General features: G+C 45.6%; 1 protein-coding gene across 3 annotated transcripts in view; it reads left to right on the top strand.

Annotated features, from left to right (window-relative positions):
* SHTN1 (shootin 1) overlaps nt 1-17,933 on the top strand; it is a 93,768-nt gene that overhangs the window by 52,475 nt on the left and 23,360 nt on the right. For all 3 annotated transcript variants that reach the window (XM_028513527.2, XM_028513525.2, XM_036027369.1), the window contains exons 11-14: nt 1,247-1,343; nt 5,325-5,407; nt 11,912-12,021; nt 15,322-15,375. In XM_028513527.2, the coding sequence (XP_028369328.1) occupies nt 1,247-1,343; nt 5,325-5,407; nt 11,912-12,021; nt 15,322-15,375 (344 nt within the window). The remainder of the gene's footprint in view (nt 1-1,246; nt 1,344-5,324; nt 5,408-11,911; nt 12,022-15,321; nt 15,376-17,933) is intronic.

The following is a 17,933-nucleotide window of genomic DNA, read 5'->3' as shown; positions in this document are numbered from 1 at the left end:
TTGGCTTTGTTCCTTTACAATGCATTCAAAGCTTTGTAATCCACAATGAAAATTATAGTTTGTTGTTTTTTTTTTTTTTAAATAAACCTGATCTACAATTAAGAAATACTCCATTCTTTTTCGTGAGTATCGGAGCAGCCTGTAGTGAAAGGCATTGATCTTTATTGTAAAGGAGGGGCAGACGCTAGAGATATTTGCCGTTCGATTTGGACCATGTTTTCATTTCTGCCGTGTGTACCCAGCCATACGCTAGGGTGCACTAAAGGAAATAGAGCAGAAAAGAAACGATGGCTTTTGTCCTTGAGGAGCTCGGATCCCCCTCCCCTCTGCAGAGGTAGTCCCGTGGAATACGTAGAGGAGTCCTGGTGTCTCCAGCCTACCCACACTGCTTCCATGAGCACTGAGAGTGGAAGCAGACAGACCGATCATCGGGGCTACGGTCAGTCTGGAAAGCGGAGCGGCTGGGGAGACAGGGAGCTCTTCCGGCACGCAGGCAGCACCGGGCACCTGGAGCCCATCAGGGCTGGTTGCAGGGGTGCGGGCCTCAGGGACGGAAGTTAAATTCTGCTCCTCGAAGTCAGGGACTGTGGCTGGCACAGCACCAGTAGGCCCTTTCACGTTGTTGGTGCTTAGCAAATACCCGTTTCCTTAGTCACTAGAGTGAATGGAAGGGATAAATCATACTCCCAGAATGCTCTTCAAAAGAGCAAAAAGTTTCTGAGTCACAGACATCTGAGAGCCTGAGTCTGGTTAGTATCAAGAACACTCCGATTTGCAGTTGTTGAAGGAAATTAAGTGGAGGAGGAAACCATGCTATTAAAATTCAGCACTAAATGTCATCTTTAAAATTAATTCTTGGTCTATACATTTGAAAAGTCAAGTAGTAACAATTTCTTTGTGTTTGAATAGTAAGTCGTTAACAAATACTTCTTCAACCCACTCAGCCCTTACTTCCCACCCGTCCAGCCCAGCCGTTGCCTTGACCTTTTTCCTTCGCCGCAGTTGTAGGTACAGCAGAAAGACGGTGACGTTGTCTTGCAACGAACGTAAGGCCTCTTGCATTAGTGAGGGTAGACTGGATGATAAAAAGTTGAAAAGATTCTGCAGTTTCATACTGGAATTTCTAACTTTGCCTTACTACAGAAGAACTTGGTTTTGAGACGGGCCATGTTTTCTTCCTTAACAAGCACAAAAGCTGTCGAGTTGCCTCTTTCAGCCCTTTTCTGACCGTGCGCTCTCTGTGCAGTGGACGAGCTCCAGAAACGGGTGAACCAGTCCGAGAACTCCGTGCCCCCACCGCCTCCTCCGCCCCCGCCGCTGCCCCCTCCTCCCAATCCCATCCGGTGAGTGCGCCCGGCCCCGAAGACCGCCCTGCATCAGGGTCCTTCCTTCCTTGTCCGTGAACCTGAACTTGGTGTTCCTGGGTTTGTTTGTTTGTTTGTTTGTTTGTTTATGCTGGCTTAGAGTGTGTCATTAGAGAATGGTCAGGAGTGTGAAAGATACCAGCTGGTGCTTCTCTAAGAGAATTTTCTATAGACCAATGTATTTTTTGTACATTTTGTAAAGACCAATACATTTTGTCCCTTTTTGTAACACATATAGGAAGAGTCTTAAAAACACGTGACAAGACTGACAGCATTCTGTCGGAGAGGTTCCGATTGCAGGGGGATGTCGGGAACCACGGGGAGCTAGACACGGCTGGTTTGGATACTTCAGTTTTAAGTTGCGGTCGATGACGTTGGGATTTCCTTTAAACTGGAACACCGACAATTTTTGAGCTTCTCCAGAATGTTTTTACCCTTTTCTCTTACTAATCTGAATTTGAAAACCACTAGTTTCTTCAGTGATTTAAAAAATAAGGGTACTAAACAAAAATGTAACAACTAATTGTTATAAACTAGTAAACTAAAAGTATGAATTATTTTTTGTACCTATCTTCCTGTCGGAACCTTTAATGATGCTGAGAGAGGAGCCGTCCTGCAGAAGAAGAAATTAAATCCCTGTGACAGGAGACCATTCCTGGTGATGTACTGGTGCTGGGCGCCTGCATTAAGCACCGTTCACCCTAGGGGATGTAGTCAGATTTTGCCTCCGTTGTGGTTCTTCATGGCACCAGGCAGAACTACGTAAGACAGTCTACGCGCTGTGGTGACAGCGTGCTTCCTCATGTCACGATGTGAGCTGCTTCTGTGTAATTTATTCTTGAGCAAGTGGAATTTAAAAATTCGCTAGATTTTTACCTTTCATTAACTCGTGTGATTTGTTTAATCCTTTCACACAGAGAAGCCATTAATTCGAACCTGGTACCTTTGCTGATCCATCTGAATAGAATGTGTAGCGTGCTCCCCCCACATGGCTATGAAAATGGGACTTTGCCTTTTAAAAAAAAACTCATTAGTTTTCCTTACTGAGTAGGGTATGACAATCTACTTTAAGCCATTGAAGTAGTTAAAGCAAAATAATTTTTACGTGGGATCCATCCAAGAGTCAATTGAAAGAATTTCAGGTATTTTAAATTCTTTCTCTCCTGGGTTGCTAAATCTGTAGGAGATGGAGATATTCTGAATTTGACATTTAAAATAGGAAATTCATCACTTTGATCTTTCTCCTAGGTCTGGAGTTTTGAGCTGATAAGAAAGGTCACTCCTGTCTATGAGGAGGGAGAACTATTAAAAAGTGATTATAGTCGTGCTGTTGGCCTTTAATTTTCAGTCTCAGAAATCTTAAGAGCCCTTCAAATTAAAATATAACCTAAATAGACTGGTTTTCCAAAGAGCCCTTTACAGTTGAGAAAAGAATGCAGGATTCAGACCATATGTCTAAAGCATGAATTCTTTTATATAAAGTCCTTTAAAGAAAATCCATTGAATAACATGAATGATTTTTATTTTAAGATGGATTTAAATAATATAAGATATAATTTCTCAGTAGAAAGAGATTTTTTTCTTTTTTCCGGTAAGGAGAAGGTGCTTGTCAGAGGACTGTGTTTGCATGCGTATTGATTTTCCGTGGACTTTGAGTCCATGATCGAGGTTTTCCAACCTTGTTCCTGAGCCGTTTGCTCCACCCTGATGTGGGTCATGGGGCAGAAATGAAAGTGGGGGGGAGCCTAGGGCCTGTGACAACTTTAGTGGCTTTATCGATTTCCCCTCGTCCTCCTGCCCATTGACTGAGGGGCCGGGGGAGACAGGACAGAGAGGAAGAAGGCGTACCTTGGTCATTGTACTGGTGGTAGTGAAATCAGGGCAGGTCCTGGGATGGTGTGGCTCATGGGAAAGGGCAGGTTGTATTAGTGTATTTGTTGGAGTTCTCTAGAGAGACAGAACCAATGGGGAAGGGTGTGTGTACATATATACGTATATAATATACATGTACATATACATATATATACACATACACGTACACATGAAAAGAGTCTTATTGTAAAGAATTGGTTCGCATTATCATTATGGACACAGACAAGACCCAGGATCTTCAGGGCGAGTGAGCGAGCTGGAGACCAAGCAGAGCCTGTGGTCTGGTTTCAATCTGGAGGTCAGCAGCCACAAGGCCCGGGAAGAGGCAGGGTTTCAGTCTGGGTCTGAAAGCAGGAGAACACAGGTGCCCTACTTTCAAGGCGCTCAGGAAGGGGGCATTCTTTCTTAGGACTTCAGCTGATTGGACGAGGCCCACCCAGTCTAGGGAGGGTAGTCAGCTTTACTGAGACCACCAACTTACATGTTAATCTCACTCAGAATCCTCAGAATAATGCTTGAATTCTGAATCCTCAGCATATTCTGGGTTCAGAACCCAGAATAATGTTTGAACATACAGCTGAGTACCCTGTGACCCAGTCAAGTTGACTCATAGTGGGCATGAGGAACACTTCTTACAGAATTTCAAGGTGAATATATTCCGTTGAACTGTTTCATCTTTGGAGGGCGCGTGCTTGAAGCTCTTACACATTCAGTTGAAGTGTCTGTGGAGTGGGGAGATTTTAGATGGTGGTTTTAGGTGGTGGTTCGGATCATGGGTGCCAGATACCTCGCTCTGGCCTCCTCGTGCGTCCTGTGAGACCCGCCCTATCTGTTCTCTGGGTGGTCTGAGCGCCACCTTGACAGATGGTTGTTTCCTAATATCACCCATGTTTTCCTGAGTACCGTGCTAGTCTCCAACTTAGACTTCGATGTGGAACATTTTAAGCTAGCTCTTTCTCTGCTCAGGCGGTTTACAGTGGTGCCCACGTATTCTTACTTCATTTATGTGAATTCGTACAAGTATTCCGAGCAGCACAAATACCTTCCTGCTTCGTGATCTTCATGTACAATAATACACAGTCTCAAAATCTCCCCTCAGAACTGGAGGTATGGTCATTACAGGGCACTGTGAGAGGGGAAGGAGAGGCCTCTAATCAGTGAGAACCCTCCCCAGACCCCACCCCACCCTGGGATGTTAGCAGACGGACATCAGCCACTCCTGCCTCCTGTTGACAGGATGGGAAAAAATGAGCAAATAAAGTTTGCACTATTTCATTCCTCCCAACTTCTGGAATAAAATGTCCTTATTTAAAAATCCTGTGTAAATTAGAATCCTGACTTCTGTGAAAATAATTTAACTCCGCGTGGGGCCCCTGTGAGCCCAAAGAAGACAAACTAGATGAAGCCAGTAGCCCCGAGATGGATTGCTCCCCAGTTGCTGAGTCCCGGAGATTTCCCAGGGTAGAGCAGGGTATAGTGCTTTCTTCCCACTGTGCTTCGTGGGGGATTGCTCAGTGGGTTTGGGAATTTTAATTAAGAGAAGTAAAGAACAAAATTCTAAACATTACAGTCACCCAGAAACACCGAGTTGTTCGGTCGTCAGGGCATGAGTGACTCTGCCTTTCTCTCTTTCTCTCTTAAGTATCTTGTCTGGGTCACTCAGATCCGGGGTATTTTATGCCTATATTCCACAAACAGATATTTTCTGAAAATCCCTCCTAATTCTTTCATCCTTCCCTCTCCTTCAAACATGTTACCTAGAGAACATTTTTGAATTTTAGATATGGATATTGAGATTTTTCTTTCATGTATTTTACTGTGTAAATGTCTATGTATCGTATTAGTAATTGTAGCAGTCTTTCAGTGAGTTTGGCTGCACACAGAAGGTGATGAGATACCTTTCATGTCCTTGAAGTGATGAAAAACTTGCTAATGTTTTAAAAGTGGAAAGGAGGCTACGTAAGTTCTGTGTGTCCGTTCATGCCCCTAAGAGTCGGGTATTTCTGGGTTCTTGAGAATCTGTACATGTTATTTCTTGGATCACAAGGCCTCCAGTAATCTCCTGTCAACCCTCTCTCTCTCCCAAAGATCCCTCATGTCCATGATCCGGAAGCGGTCCCACCCCAGCGGCAGCGGTGCTAAGAAAGAAAAGGCAGCTCAACCAGAAACAAGTAATTCTCACCCCCGCCCTTGCTTCATTTTCAGTGGTTGACGGTGTACAGTTTTTTAACAGCACACAAAGTTGTCGACCTCAGTGACTATGGACAGACTGTCGGGGTGGGGGACATGTGACCTTGACAGCTACTGGAGCCAACCAGGTAACAGTCACTGCCTTCGTGTATCTCGTTGTCGAGAGCAGCACTTTCCAACCTGTCTCATCTCACGGCGCACAGACGAAACCCTGAAATTCTGCAGCACACCGTTGGGAAATCACTGGCTAGAGCATGCACACATGTCACTGGAAGGCGAAGTGTGCTGGGTGAGACACGTGATTAAGGTGCAAAGGCGCTGTGGGGCACAAGGGAAAGAGAGAAAGGTGGTAATTCCTGATGGGGGACTTGGGGAAAGGCTTTGCAGAGTTGATGGCGGTGGACCGAGAGTTTTATCAAGCACTTCGTATGTACTCCTCGGCGCTGCACACTGCAATGCAAGACATAGAATTTGCATTTGAGTGGGGGAGACAGGAAGAAAACTAATTATCCAATTAAATGTACAATGATTTCAGTCTACTTTCTGATCAGAGCTGTGGAGGAGGCACACACGTGTCTAAGGCAGGTTTTAGGTGGGCTGCTGGTATCGGCGTTGCTCATGCTGAGTCACTGTGGGTTTGGAAAGTTGGGGTGAAGGTGTTGAGGATAAAAGGAATTCACACACAGAGGCAGCAGATCCAGAGGTCCAAAGTGGGGCAGGAGTTTGGCGCATTAGGGAACTGAAAGTTAGTTGGTGTTACTAGCACATGGGGCGCAAGGGAAGAGGTCTGACAGGTAGGCGAGAGCTACATTCCGGAGGCTGTGGCCGAGCCTTTGAAATGTATCCTGAGGGCAGTAGAAGTGGTAGGCAGGGGTGCAGCTCGATGAGATTTTTTTTTTAACTCACACCTGCTGCAGGGAGAGGGGAGAGAGCAGATGTGAAGGAGCGAGGGGATGAGGAAGACCGCTGCAGTCATTCAGGCGGAGGCTTGCGGGGGCTCCTGTCAGGGCGGCTGTGGTACAGATGGGAAGAAAAGGAGGAATGCAGGAACTACTCAGGGAGGTCAGATGTCCAGGAGCCTGCGATTTGCTGGAGAGGGAGGTGCTGAAGACCAGAAGGGAATGGAAGGAGAAGGGCTTGCCTGTGGAGCAGGGGCCCTGGGCAATAGAGGCAGAGTCCGCTCCCAGCGCTTTGGCGGTTTGGTGGGCAGCCACTGTGAGAGCAGAAGTTTGAATGCTGGGGCCGGATCTCGGCCTCCGTGCCTGAGGACTGTAGAACCCGAACTAGACTCCGCAGTGTCTGCTCAGCGCCTGTCTGTTACACCGTACGGTGGGTGCTCCTGGCTCAGAGCCAGACCCGTGTGAGCTTCTCGGCCCCCTTTTCCAGCCCGCAGGTGTCCGCAGGTGTCGCTGCTGCAGTCCAGCCTTTTCCTATCACGGGCAGTGTCACGGGGCCCCTCCCGTTGTCCTCTGTTCTGTGCTTCTCCCCGCATCAGAACGGAATCCAGACTCTATCAGAGTCTGTTTGTAGCTGGTTCTCTGCTTTCCCGTCAGCCTCATCTCATTGCCCCCTCCCACCTGTGGCCGGACTGTTCCACCAGCCCGCCCCGCACTTGCTCCTGTCACTCCTCGTTCCAGAGTTGCCCCCCTTCCGTCCCTCTAGCCAGAGCTCTCTCAGGCGGGGTGCCCTTCGAATTCCAGCTCTCCAGTGTAGGTTCTAGGCTCTGCTGCCTCTTCCTTGTATTTATTAGTATTAGTATTAATAATCGAAAATGAATGCCACGTCACTTTGTGTTGCTCTAGCATTTTGCTTCAGATCTTGTTGCTGTCGAGATTTAATGCCGCCTCCCCACCCCCACTTTCCGGTTCCTGCTCTGATGTTCTAGTTGTTTCCACGTCTCTGGAGGGTTTACAGCTTCCCACGGTCTTCGTGCATATGGAATGAATCCAGGTTTGGATCTAGTCTTTTCTTTCCTGGCAAGAACCTCCCAACCATCACGAACGAAAGCTGTTTGATTTCACATGTGTGAATTCACTTTCTGTGCCTGATACTGTGATGTCGTACACTGCTCTCCGCCCAGGGATGCCGCCAAAAGGCAAATCTTGCTTTTCGCCGGGCGTTGCAGGATTCGGAAAAAGTCCTGCCTCTGTTGATTTGCAGAACAGTCCTGCTCCTGGCTTCCTGGCTACACACCTTTCCTGACACTGAATTAAAATTTTGTTTGTGTTGATCAGGTTTGGGGACAGTTGCCAAGTCTGGGAGGGCCAGGAGGGCAGTCAGAACACAATGATTTCCCCTTGTAAGTAAGTCCATTATTAGCTGTCAACCTGGACAGCACCCTTAAATTGAAAAGAAGTATTCCAGAACTTACTGTCCCCCAATGTTAGGAACCATACTTTTCCTTGCGGAAGTGATATTTCATTTACAATTCATGAAATGTGGTACTTTCACCCTTCTCTTTGAGCTGTTGCATTGCACTTTGGGGACCTGAGTGACTGACACAGAAGTTGCTCATGAGATTTTAAACTGGGACACTTCTAAATTCATAGTGCCTTAAATGATATGCACCATAGCCACCCGTGGCTGGATCCTCTGTCTGTCCAGTGGGGTCGTTATTGATCATGTCTTATTAATAGTTCACACTACAAAATAGTTGCTGAATGAATGTTATCAACAGTGATTAAATGCATGATGAAGGAACACATAGCATCAAACACTGGGCTCCTCTGTGACACTTTGGAACTTGCATTTAAAACAAAGGGAGCAGCCTTGCTACCACATCATTTTCTTACGTTAGCATCTTACAGTGTCACTTACTATCCAGTTGGTATGCCTTTCAGAGCTTATGAATGGAGAAACTTATTTGGTAGATACTGTTTCTTAAAAAACTTGATTGTAGGGAATACCTGTGGAATATTATAGTAGTTTTAGTTTTAAGTATAAGAAATCATTACAGACTTGGAAGTTAGTGACTAATATTGTTAAGTATGCAGTTATTGGACATGTTCTGAGATTTTATATATTTAGGTCATTAATTTGTTGATATTTTCTTACCCCAGTTTACCAATCTGTAGAATGGGGTTAATAGTAGTTTCTGTTTTATAGGGTTGTTGTGAGAATTAACAGTAAACATATAAAGCATTTAGGATAGTACTTAACACATAGAAAATACTCTAAAATGTGCCCTGAGTGGTGTGGCTCAGTAGACTGAGCTCTGGCCTGTGAACCAAAGGGTCGCCAGTTCGATTCCCAGTCAGGGCACATGCCTGGGTTATGGGCCAGGTAGAGGTGACCACACATTGATGTTTCTCTCCCTCTCTCTTTCCTTTCTTTCCCCTCTCTAAAACTAAATAAATAAAATCTTTTTTTTAAAGAAAATACTCAAATGTTAGCTAAAAAAAAAATAGACAAGGTCCTAACCACCCTTTGAGAGGTGGGCATCCTCATTTATCAGGCTCTTGTGAGCTTGTAGTTAAGAAAATTTCTTTAACTCTGTGACCTTAGGTCAAATTCAGACTTGTTTGACCATGATGTATTCTTTAGAAATTTTGTATATCATAGTGACATAAGATTTTTTTCACGCCTCTTTAAAAATGTTAGTGAAAGGGAAAAGTAATCCTGTGGCATTCAACATTCATTTCAGCTTCTTTTAGGTAAAAACAAAGGGTTTTACTGAGCAGCAAGGTGATGGTTTTGTCTGTGGGTCTTTTTCTTTCCTTTTTTTTTAAAGGAATTAACTTATTTTTCAAGTAGATCTTAAAATTTAAGCCTCAATTAATAACATGTAGCTTTCTGATCCAAGACTGACCTTGAAGCACTAACTCCAAGAACATTTGGTTTGGTTTTCCTGCGGCAGCCCAATAACGTTAGACCTGTTGTCTTCATTTGTCCCTTCTCTTTAATCTCCAGCATCCTGCACATTTCTATTGTCCCCCTGATTACATGCCTTTGTGAGACAATTACCAGCTGCACAATGGCAGAAGGACTTACAAAACATGCCATGGGCGCTCCGTGGGCGACCCTTGCAGATTTGTTAGAACTACTTAATAGTTTAGAAGTCCATATAGATTGCTTTTTGCTGGTTCAAAAAACAGGGTCGGCGAGAGAGAGAGCTGGTGGAGCTCTAAGCTCAAGTTGCCCTCTGTTGTGCTCGAGTAGGGGATCTGATAAGAGTGATTTCTTTCCCTTACGGCCAATTAAGCCTTTACATCGGAAAAAGACTGAGAAATTAAAGGCTGGTTAAAATCTGTACTCAGGACTGATAGTGGCACTTCTCTGAGTTGTCACTGTGATTCTGGCAAAAATAAAAAAGAAACTACTTTAAATTCCTGCTATGTTAGACGCCGCAGCAGATTTGAATGCTGGGGACCATAATTCTCCATCTGTCCGCCTTAAGTAGGTTTGTGTGGTGCATTTAATGGGGTCTCAGCCATTCCTTGGAGCGCTTCTCTGTTTGTGGGCTCCGTTCCTGTTGCTATGCAGCTCTTCCCAAGTCTCTCTCAAGATGGCAGCATTTTTGAACACCAGATGGGGTGTTTTTGGAAGATTTTAAAGTCCCGGGAAGAAATTCCACACCCAGACCAGGTGCCTGAACGACAGGTTTAGACTTTATCTCCTTTGGTTTTGAATAGGGTGGCAAAAGCACTGTGTAGTGCATTATTTAGGTATTCCGGTATTTAGTGAGGGAGGGAGTAAGCAAATGAATGAATGAATTTCTGTCCGTAGTAATTTTGTCTGTCCCCGTGTTGATGTTTGTGGGCCATTGGCAGAAGCTGCCCAGGAAAGTGCTACTTAGTGGCACATAGGGGATCAACCCACAGTTTTGTTCTTTTCATTTTCTGACTTTGCTGCCATTTTTCCCATGTTGCCTGGCAAAAAGTACTTCTTTTTTTTTTTTTTTTTTTGACTTCTGGGCATGAAAAGTGCTGTCTGGATATTTTAATTCCCAGCTTTTCACTGGCTTGTGAGGATGGCAGAACCCATTTGAAGTCGGGACTGTGTGAGAGAGCCCAGGTTGTGCAGTGAGTGTCGCAGGGGCCCCGTCGCGGTGGTGCTTGCAAAGGTGGGCTGATGGCACCATGTGGGCGCTCTGAGCAGGTCCCCTGGGCACGGGTATTAGCGGATTAACTACCCAGGGTCAGTGGGTGCCGGCCATGTAACAGAAAAGGGAGCCATCTTGTAGGCCGCCTCCGGGCAAAGCCTGCCGTTTCAACAGTTAGCTTGGGGATGTGGTTGTGATTCCTCCATTTAGAAGTCATCCTTTGGGGGCTTAGTTATTTCTGCTCAAATAATAAAAATATCCACAGCCATTTAAAGCCCGAACTTTACGAGCCTGTCGGTAGATAGATACTGGTTGAGTGGCTGCAAGGTGCCTCATCATGTGGGGTCTTACTGAGGATGCTAACTGGAAGGTCTTTATGGGACATTTAAAGACTCACTGCTTTCGGTCCAGCTGTTCTGCAAAAGAGACAAATCCCCGTGTTCTGAACCACGGGGTGATGCTCAGCACAGTTGCATTCTTCTGGCTGGTACATATTTCAACAGCTTCATTGTTTTTGCAGCAACATAGCACACAGGGTAGACAATAGGCAGTTGAAATTTTTAAATCAAACTTAAATTACTTCATGACAGTCATCTCTGGATGTATGTATTCCTTTTAACATGGACAATTTTAAAAGACTTGAAAAAGGTTTGCTTAAATGTTTCCTTCCCACGCGCTTCCTAAACAAAGACGGAGTTTAAACACAGATTTTACCCATTTGCTGCTTGTTTTTTGTCTGAATTTCTTTCAATAAGTAAAAGAATCTTTTTTGATCTTTTATTTTCTAGTGGTCTTTTTGGTAGTTATTCCTTCTTTGGGCTGATTTCTTTGACATATGATGTACTATAACTTATAAAATACTTTTCAGATAAATATGAATGATTATTTGGGGCTAGTTACAAAGTTATGTTTTTATTTTTTAATTTTATTTATTTATTTTTAAATTGATTCTAGAGAGATAGAGAACAGTATCGACTTGTTATTCCACCCATCCATGCATTCATTGGTTGCTCCTTGTATGTGCCCTAACCAGGGATTGAACCCACAACCTGGGCATATTGGGACAATGCTCTAACCAACTGAGCTACCTGGCCAGGGCCCAAGTTGGGTTTTTGAAAACCTGCATAAATTCATTCTGCTGACAAAGGGGACAAAATCCACTTTGATTGTGTAACATAGATGAGCCAGTATTGATTTCCAGGCTCTAAATTAGACCTTAACATTTATAACTCTTATTTTTCAAAGCAGATTATTTATTAAAAGATTTTTATGAAAAATATGTTGCTACCTGGTCGCTATTAACCTTAAATCATTGGTGTTTTGTGACTTTGTCTGAAAAATGCCTGTGGTTAATTACATAGTGAAATCTTTTGACGTCACCACGAATAGGAGGTAACTGTTCTCTTATGGCGTGTGCTGATTTGTGTGTATGTTCTTTGAACAGCTGAAGAGGTCACAGACCTGAAGAGGCAAGCAGTTGAAGAGATGATGGATAGAATTAAAAAGGGAGTTCACCTCAGACCCGTCAGCCAGACAGCTAGACCCAAGGCACAGGTACGGAATCGCTGAATGCTTGTTCTCTTCCTTGGTGTTTCTGTTTTCAAATGGGAAGTTTCGAAGTGCGACGCGAGCTCTATCAGCACTGACTGTCGAATCTTAGGATAAGGCTCATGTGCCCTGAAAGCCTTTACTTCCATGGGCATGTTTCAGGGGGACTCTGCTGGGCCCACAGTGGGCCTAAATCACCATGGAAACCAGGTCCTGCTGTCGCAGGTGCTGGCTGGCATCAGCCTGACCGAGACACTGATGGGAACTGGTATGCCCAACAAACCACGGTTGCTACATGGTTTCTTTTCTTTAATTAAAAACCATTTTCATGGTTTTGTAGAATTTAACAAATATTTATTGAGTACCTACTATGTGCCAAGTACTGTTTTAGGGACTGAGGATAAAGCAGGAAACAGGAGAGACACAAATTCTTGCCTTCCTGAGGCTTCTGGTTTTGTCTGTGTCTTTTGTTGGGGGGGCGGAGTGTGGCAGGGGGCCTGGGGGTAAGGAGTCACATAATAATGCCAGAACAGACCTAAGACAGCTTTTGAGAAATCATTAGATGTATGTGATCATTTTCACTTGATTTCACAAACTTTTTCCAGGTCACTTCGAGGAGAAAATTTTGTGCAGGGGAAAGAAAAAAGAAATACACACACACACACACACACACACACACATTTATACATATGTATAAATAAGATCATCAACTTTAAGACACCAGTGAGCACGGGATCTGTCGAATCAGAGTCTAGTTCAGTACTTCTTTCCCTGTGTATGTCTTGTTGCATTTCAGGAGACCCAGTAATAGACGTTTTGACATTTTTCTTGAAAAATATTTTTCTTTTTTCACTTTCGTAAGGGATCAACAGATTGGTTCTCTTTCTTCTACTTTTAAAACAAACTTTGTTTCTTTTTTGCTCTCAGAGATGCCCCTCTCCAGCTGCTCCATGTCCCCAAGTATCAAAACCGTTCAGTACAAATTCTGCCGAGCTTTCAAAGTTGCCCCTTTGTCACAGGCAGGCAAGACGGCCGGGCCAGGCAGGAACGGGCACGGTGTGGGCTGTCCGGGGTGCAGGACGGGGCTTGGAAGGGCGGCAGGAGTACCCAGCTGCAGCGCAGATTGACACCTAGTGAAGGAAAGCTTCCGCCAACAGCCACGAAGAGTGATTCGGTCTCGTGCTAGTGCTGTGAAGGCAGTTTTCTAAGTCGGGGGCGGGGGCAGAACGCAGAAGTCAGGCAGAAGTAGAGCCGGAAGAGAGGCTGAGGGTGGAGCCCGCGCGGCCCAGCTGTCTCAGGGCTGGCGTCTGGGGACTGAGTGCCGGGCACTGTCGCTGGAGTTGGAGCCTCCCATTCTCCCCGCTGCCTGGGCTGGTTCTCAACCCCCAGCGGGAACAGCATCTGCCCTGCCCGACTCACAGGGTCCTTGTCCCCATCGAACGGAATACAGTGTGAAAATGCTTTAAGATGCAGGGTCCAAGTGGAACCTTGGAAAAGAACACATTCTTAGAACTTTCGTGTCACAACTCTGTTGGAGAGAAGCAGCAAAACCATGTCATGACTAAAGAAAACAGTGTAACTAAGCAGTGTAATTAAGAAGCAAAATTAGTTCAGAAAGAAAAAAAAATGTTGAAAACTTCTTAAACCCTAAGTAATCAGTGTTCCGTATGTACTCTTCCAACAGTTACACATTATCTAATGTCCATTCAAAACCTCGAAGACACCCGCACCAGGATCAGTGGACGAGCGGGTTTTTCGCTGGTAACCATTAATCTGTGGACAGGTAGTGCCGAATGACCCGGTCAGTCACCTTTCAAATGAGCGGTCACTGCGTGCCCCGGTACAGACTTCTCCCCGCAGTGACCTCGGGGCTTTCCTGGCATGTCCCGAGTGCGAGAGCCTGCGGCCTGGGCTGCAGCGCCTTCTGCAGCCAGAGGTGGCGGCTTGCATGGCATGGCGGCACTTTGGAGCATGCCTTCAGCCACATCCTCCATTCAAAAGTCACAGCTTGTCCCCTGCAGAAGTCAAGCCTGCCTTGAGAATACTAATCTCACTGCAAATTTGCAAGATTCCTCGCTGCTGTTGGCAGTGCTAGTGCGGTTCAGACTAGTGTATGAGAGCCTCAGGTGGGCACGGATGGCGTGTGTACTTCACACAAAGCCTAGGCTGAGAAAGTCGAACGCCTTAGTCTAGTTTGTCCACAAGCAACAAACCTCTCTCTCCTTCCTCCTCCCTCTGTCTCTTTCTCACTTTCCTGTTGTTGTCCATTTGAAAAAATTGGAAGGGGATCTTATTCTTTATTATCTTCTGAGAGGAAAAAATTACAGGTTGCTATGAATCACCGCCCCGCCCCTCCAATTTCTTGATGAGAGAGGAATTAACCTTAGCTCTTTTCTTGGCATTAAAGAGCCTTGGGGGTCCTTTCCCTGTCTTGCAGGCTTCCCTTCAGCTCTATCCTTTGTGAAAGGAAGAAGTGCAAGGGAGATCAGAGGTCTTTTTTTGGTCTTTTTCATGAGGTCCTCATGCTAAATTTTCCATTCATTAAATTACCTGAGGGATCCAGAGACACGATGAGGTGTTCCGGGGCCAGTAAATATCACCCAGAACTTCGCTTCGGATGGTCCCATCCATGGTGTAGCCAGAAGAGAACCGGGCTTGTAATCAAAACGCCAACTCAAGTACGCTCTCCCTCGAGGTGTTACTGTCCTCATGGACCACACACCCTCTGAGGCCTTGCACTGTCTGGTAGCCAGGGATGCTAAGGTTCTCCTGTAAGCCCGTCTCCTTCACTGGCCCCTGCTCCCGACCCGGTCCTGTTGTGGAATTCCTGAAACAGGGCGTGCCCGTCCCCTGGGCTTGGCTTTCGCCAGGAGCTCCTGGAGACGAGAGAGGTTTTCTGCCTGCCGCTTGCCTTCTGCTCTGCAGCCTCCCTCGCCCTCACTTGCCGGCAGGAGCCCCGCCCTGGGAGTGCAGAAGCTTAGCGTCAAAAATTCGAAATAATTCGACATCAAGCCTTTGAAATCTGGTGCTAACCAGTTTTTTTCTATGGGTGATGACAAATAAGATACACAATGGTATTTAGAATATGGCGGCTTGAGTCCTTTTGCTTGGAGTATTACTGCTAATTTTCTGTTTAACTGCCCCTGGGGAGCACTAACCCTGTCTAATATTTTTTCCTAACAGTAAGACATAGACCTAATTAGAAGAAATCATGAAGATAAGCTGTAAGCACTTTGTCTTGTGAAATGTTTGTGGAGTATATTAAAAATGAATTACTCAGTCAATTGTTTTTTTTTTTAATTGTAGCCAGAATCTTCCAAAGGCTCTGAAAGCGCAGTGAATGAATTAAAAGGAATACTGGTAAGAATAGAACTCAGCTTATTATTCACTTAATGGGAAAATGAAAGGAGGATGTTTTTGAAATGGATTGTTATGAACGATTGGTTTGATGTGTTTTATTTCCACGTCCAGTTGCCTCGTTTCTTTTGATAGTTTGTTTGATTGAATTATGGCCTTCCCATCAGGCGTGTTATTAAGGTACCCTGCTGTCTCTATTCTGAAAGACTGGTTCCACTCTCACCAAAATCATGGTTCCTTGTTCTTGCCCTCCAGTCCTGGCATCGCACCTTGAAGGTAAAGTGTCTGGCCGGATGCGAGGAGTCGGCCCATGCTTGTTAATGCCGGAGATAGAGCAGAGTCCCTCACATGGACGGTGCTCACCTTTGGGGCGTGAGAGTGGAATTCTTGGCGCCTGAACCTAAATCTGAGCCCCTGCCCAAAAAATATGTTCCCAGCAGGGTCAGTCTGCTTTTTCTCACGGTTTATAAGGTTCGATGATAAATTGGAGAATAAAACAAAAGCCCCCTTCTTCAACATTACTGGTTTTGCTTTCTGAAAGTTACTCCTGTCCATTGGAGAACACATTTACTGCCCACCCCCAGCCGTATTTGCCCTCCCAACATAATGAGCGTTTGCCGACTGGGTAAATGAGCACTGCCCTGTCCAACCGTTGCTGTCCGAGACGAGCGCCTCACTTAGGAACTGTTTCAGATACTTGGCGCTCTGTTCCCCGATGCCGTTAGAGCGGCGACAGCAGTCATTATGCACAGTACGTCAGCAGATCCGGGGCGGGGGCGGGGCTCGGGACCAGTGCCCCCGTGTTTGTTGTTACCGCGCTAATTACGCGCTGCATGTAGACATCCCCATAATTGCGGTAAACAGAATTATTTTCATCAAGCGCGAAACGGTACACTTAACTCAGAATGGCTTCGTTGGTTAGCTTTAGTTTTTGGCGAGTGAAATGAGCGCGAGAGAGGTATAGCAGTGGCCAGCAGTACGGGTCTGCCTACAGGGTCCAGTGAAGCCATTGGGAAACCGGGCAGCTATCACCTAAGGGATTCTCTGAGGAGACAGTTTTGTCACCCAGCGTTCTGTTAAGGAGACCTCTCCATGACAGTCCCCACCCCACCCCCACTCCCCCCCTTTTTTTGTGTGTCTCTGCATTACAGTGCTAATTCCTGTTCAAGAAAACGTCCCCCGGGGCATCATGAGGTTCTAGAGTGTAGTCCTGATCAACAGTGAAAGAGTCAACTAGACCGAGTGTGACTTTTTAAAAATTAGGTCGATTTGAAAAATCAGACATCTGCACGAGACGTGTGGGAAATGTGCCCGGCCAGGGCGTGCCGCGTCCCAGAATGCTGGTGGTGGCGAGCTCCCTGAGGTGGCCTTGCTCTGAAAGATGATCGTAGTCACTGCGAAATGCCATCCGCCAGCATCTGGTGCCACTTCAGGGAGAGACATTTTTGAAAAAGATTTTTGTGAAATAATTTACAAATTATAAAAATTGTCAAAACATCTTTTTTTTCCCCTGCAGATTGCCCCTGTCCTCCTTGTCTGGATTTGTCATTAGATTTCTCTGCCTTGTCTGGCATTGACCTATCTGGCATTGTCATCAGAATAACTGTTATTCTGACGACATTATTTCTTTACATTAAGTGGCTTTTTTTTTTAAGAGGAACTCACAGTGTCCTCCCCTACTCTTCTTTGCCAAATGGCAACTCTCTGCCACCCCCACAGAAGTCCCTTTGTGGGGGTGCATCACTCGTCACCTGGTGCCAGGAAGCCGTACAACGTCTCGTAAGAGAGAGAAGAAGGAAGCCCCTGTCACACGGGCTGTATTAGTGCCTTTTGCTGGGGCTCAGACTGCAAGGATTCTCAAATTCAGAACCCAGCAGAGACACCAGCCTCACAGCTGTGACATGCGAGAAACACACGTGAAGAGCCCACAGGTTAGGAAGTGAGCATCTGCGCCCAGAGATGCCAAGAAGCAGCCTGGTCAGCACCACTGCGGAGCAGAAGGCAGGGGCGGGCTCAGTGGGGAGCATGCTCACTGAAGTGGGCGAGGCGGGGCCTGAGCTGCTGCGAAGCAGGGACCCAGGGGTTGGGCCTGTGGCTGGCAGTTAGCCCCGGAGAGGGAAAAGGCCCTGGCCGGGGAAACTTCACTGTACTTTGAGTTGTAAAGCTTTCGAGCCAATTTTTTTCCCAGCCTATTTTCACTTAATCAAAAAAAACTGTATATTGTAAATTTAAAAATATATACTTCATTTCTTGTAGTCACACAAGGATTTTTTGAGGTGGCAGAAACCTCTTGAGTCCTCCCAGTCATTTAGAAGTCACTCAAAGCGGAAATGGCAATTTCTGAAGAATAAATCAATACAGGTTAATCTAAAAGTCTGTTTTCAAATCCAGTGGCCTCTAAATCAAAGAAACAAAAGTAGCATTTGAAAAAATTCTCTTACAGGTCTTTCTCAAACATCTTCAGTTTTTTCAAAGTACCCAAAAATTGTTGAAGAGCTAATTTTTGCTACTGACAATTAGATTATTCAGTGTTATGAACATTTAGCTAACATGGGGACTAA

Source organism: Phyllostomus discolor, chromosome 5 (assembly GCF_004126475.2).
Source record: "Phyllostomus discolor isolate MPI-MPIP mPhyDis1 chromosome 5, mPhyDis1.pri.v3, whole genome shotgun sequence".
Classification (NCBI taxonomy): Eukaryota; Metazoa; Chordata; class Mammalia; order Chiroptera; family Phyllostomidae; genus Phyllostomus; species Phyllostomus discolor.
This window is presented reverse-complemented; position numbering and strand designations above follow the sequence as displayed.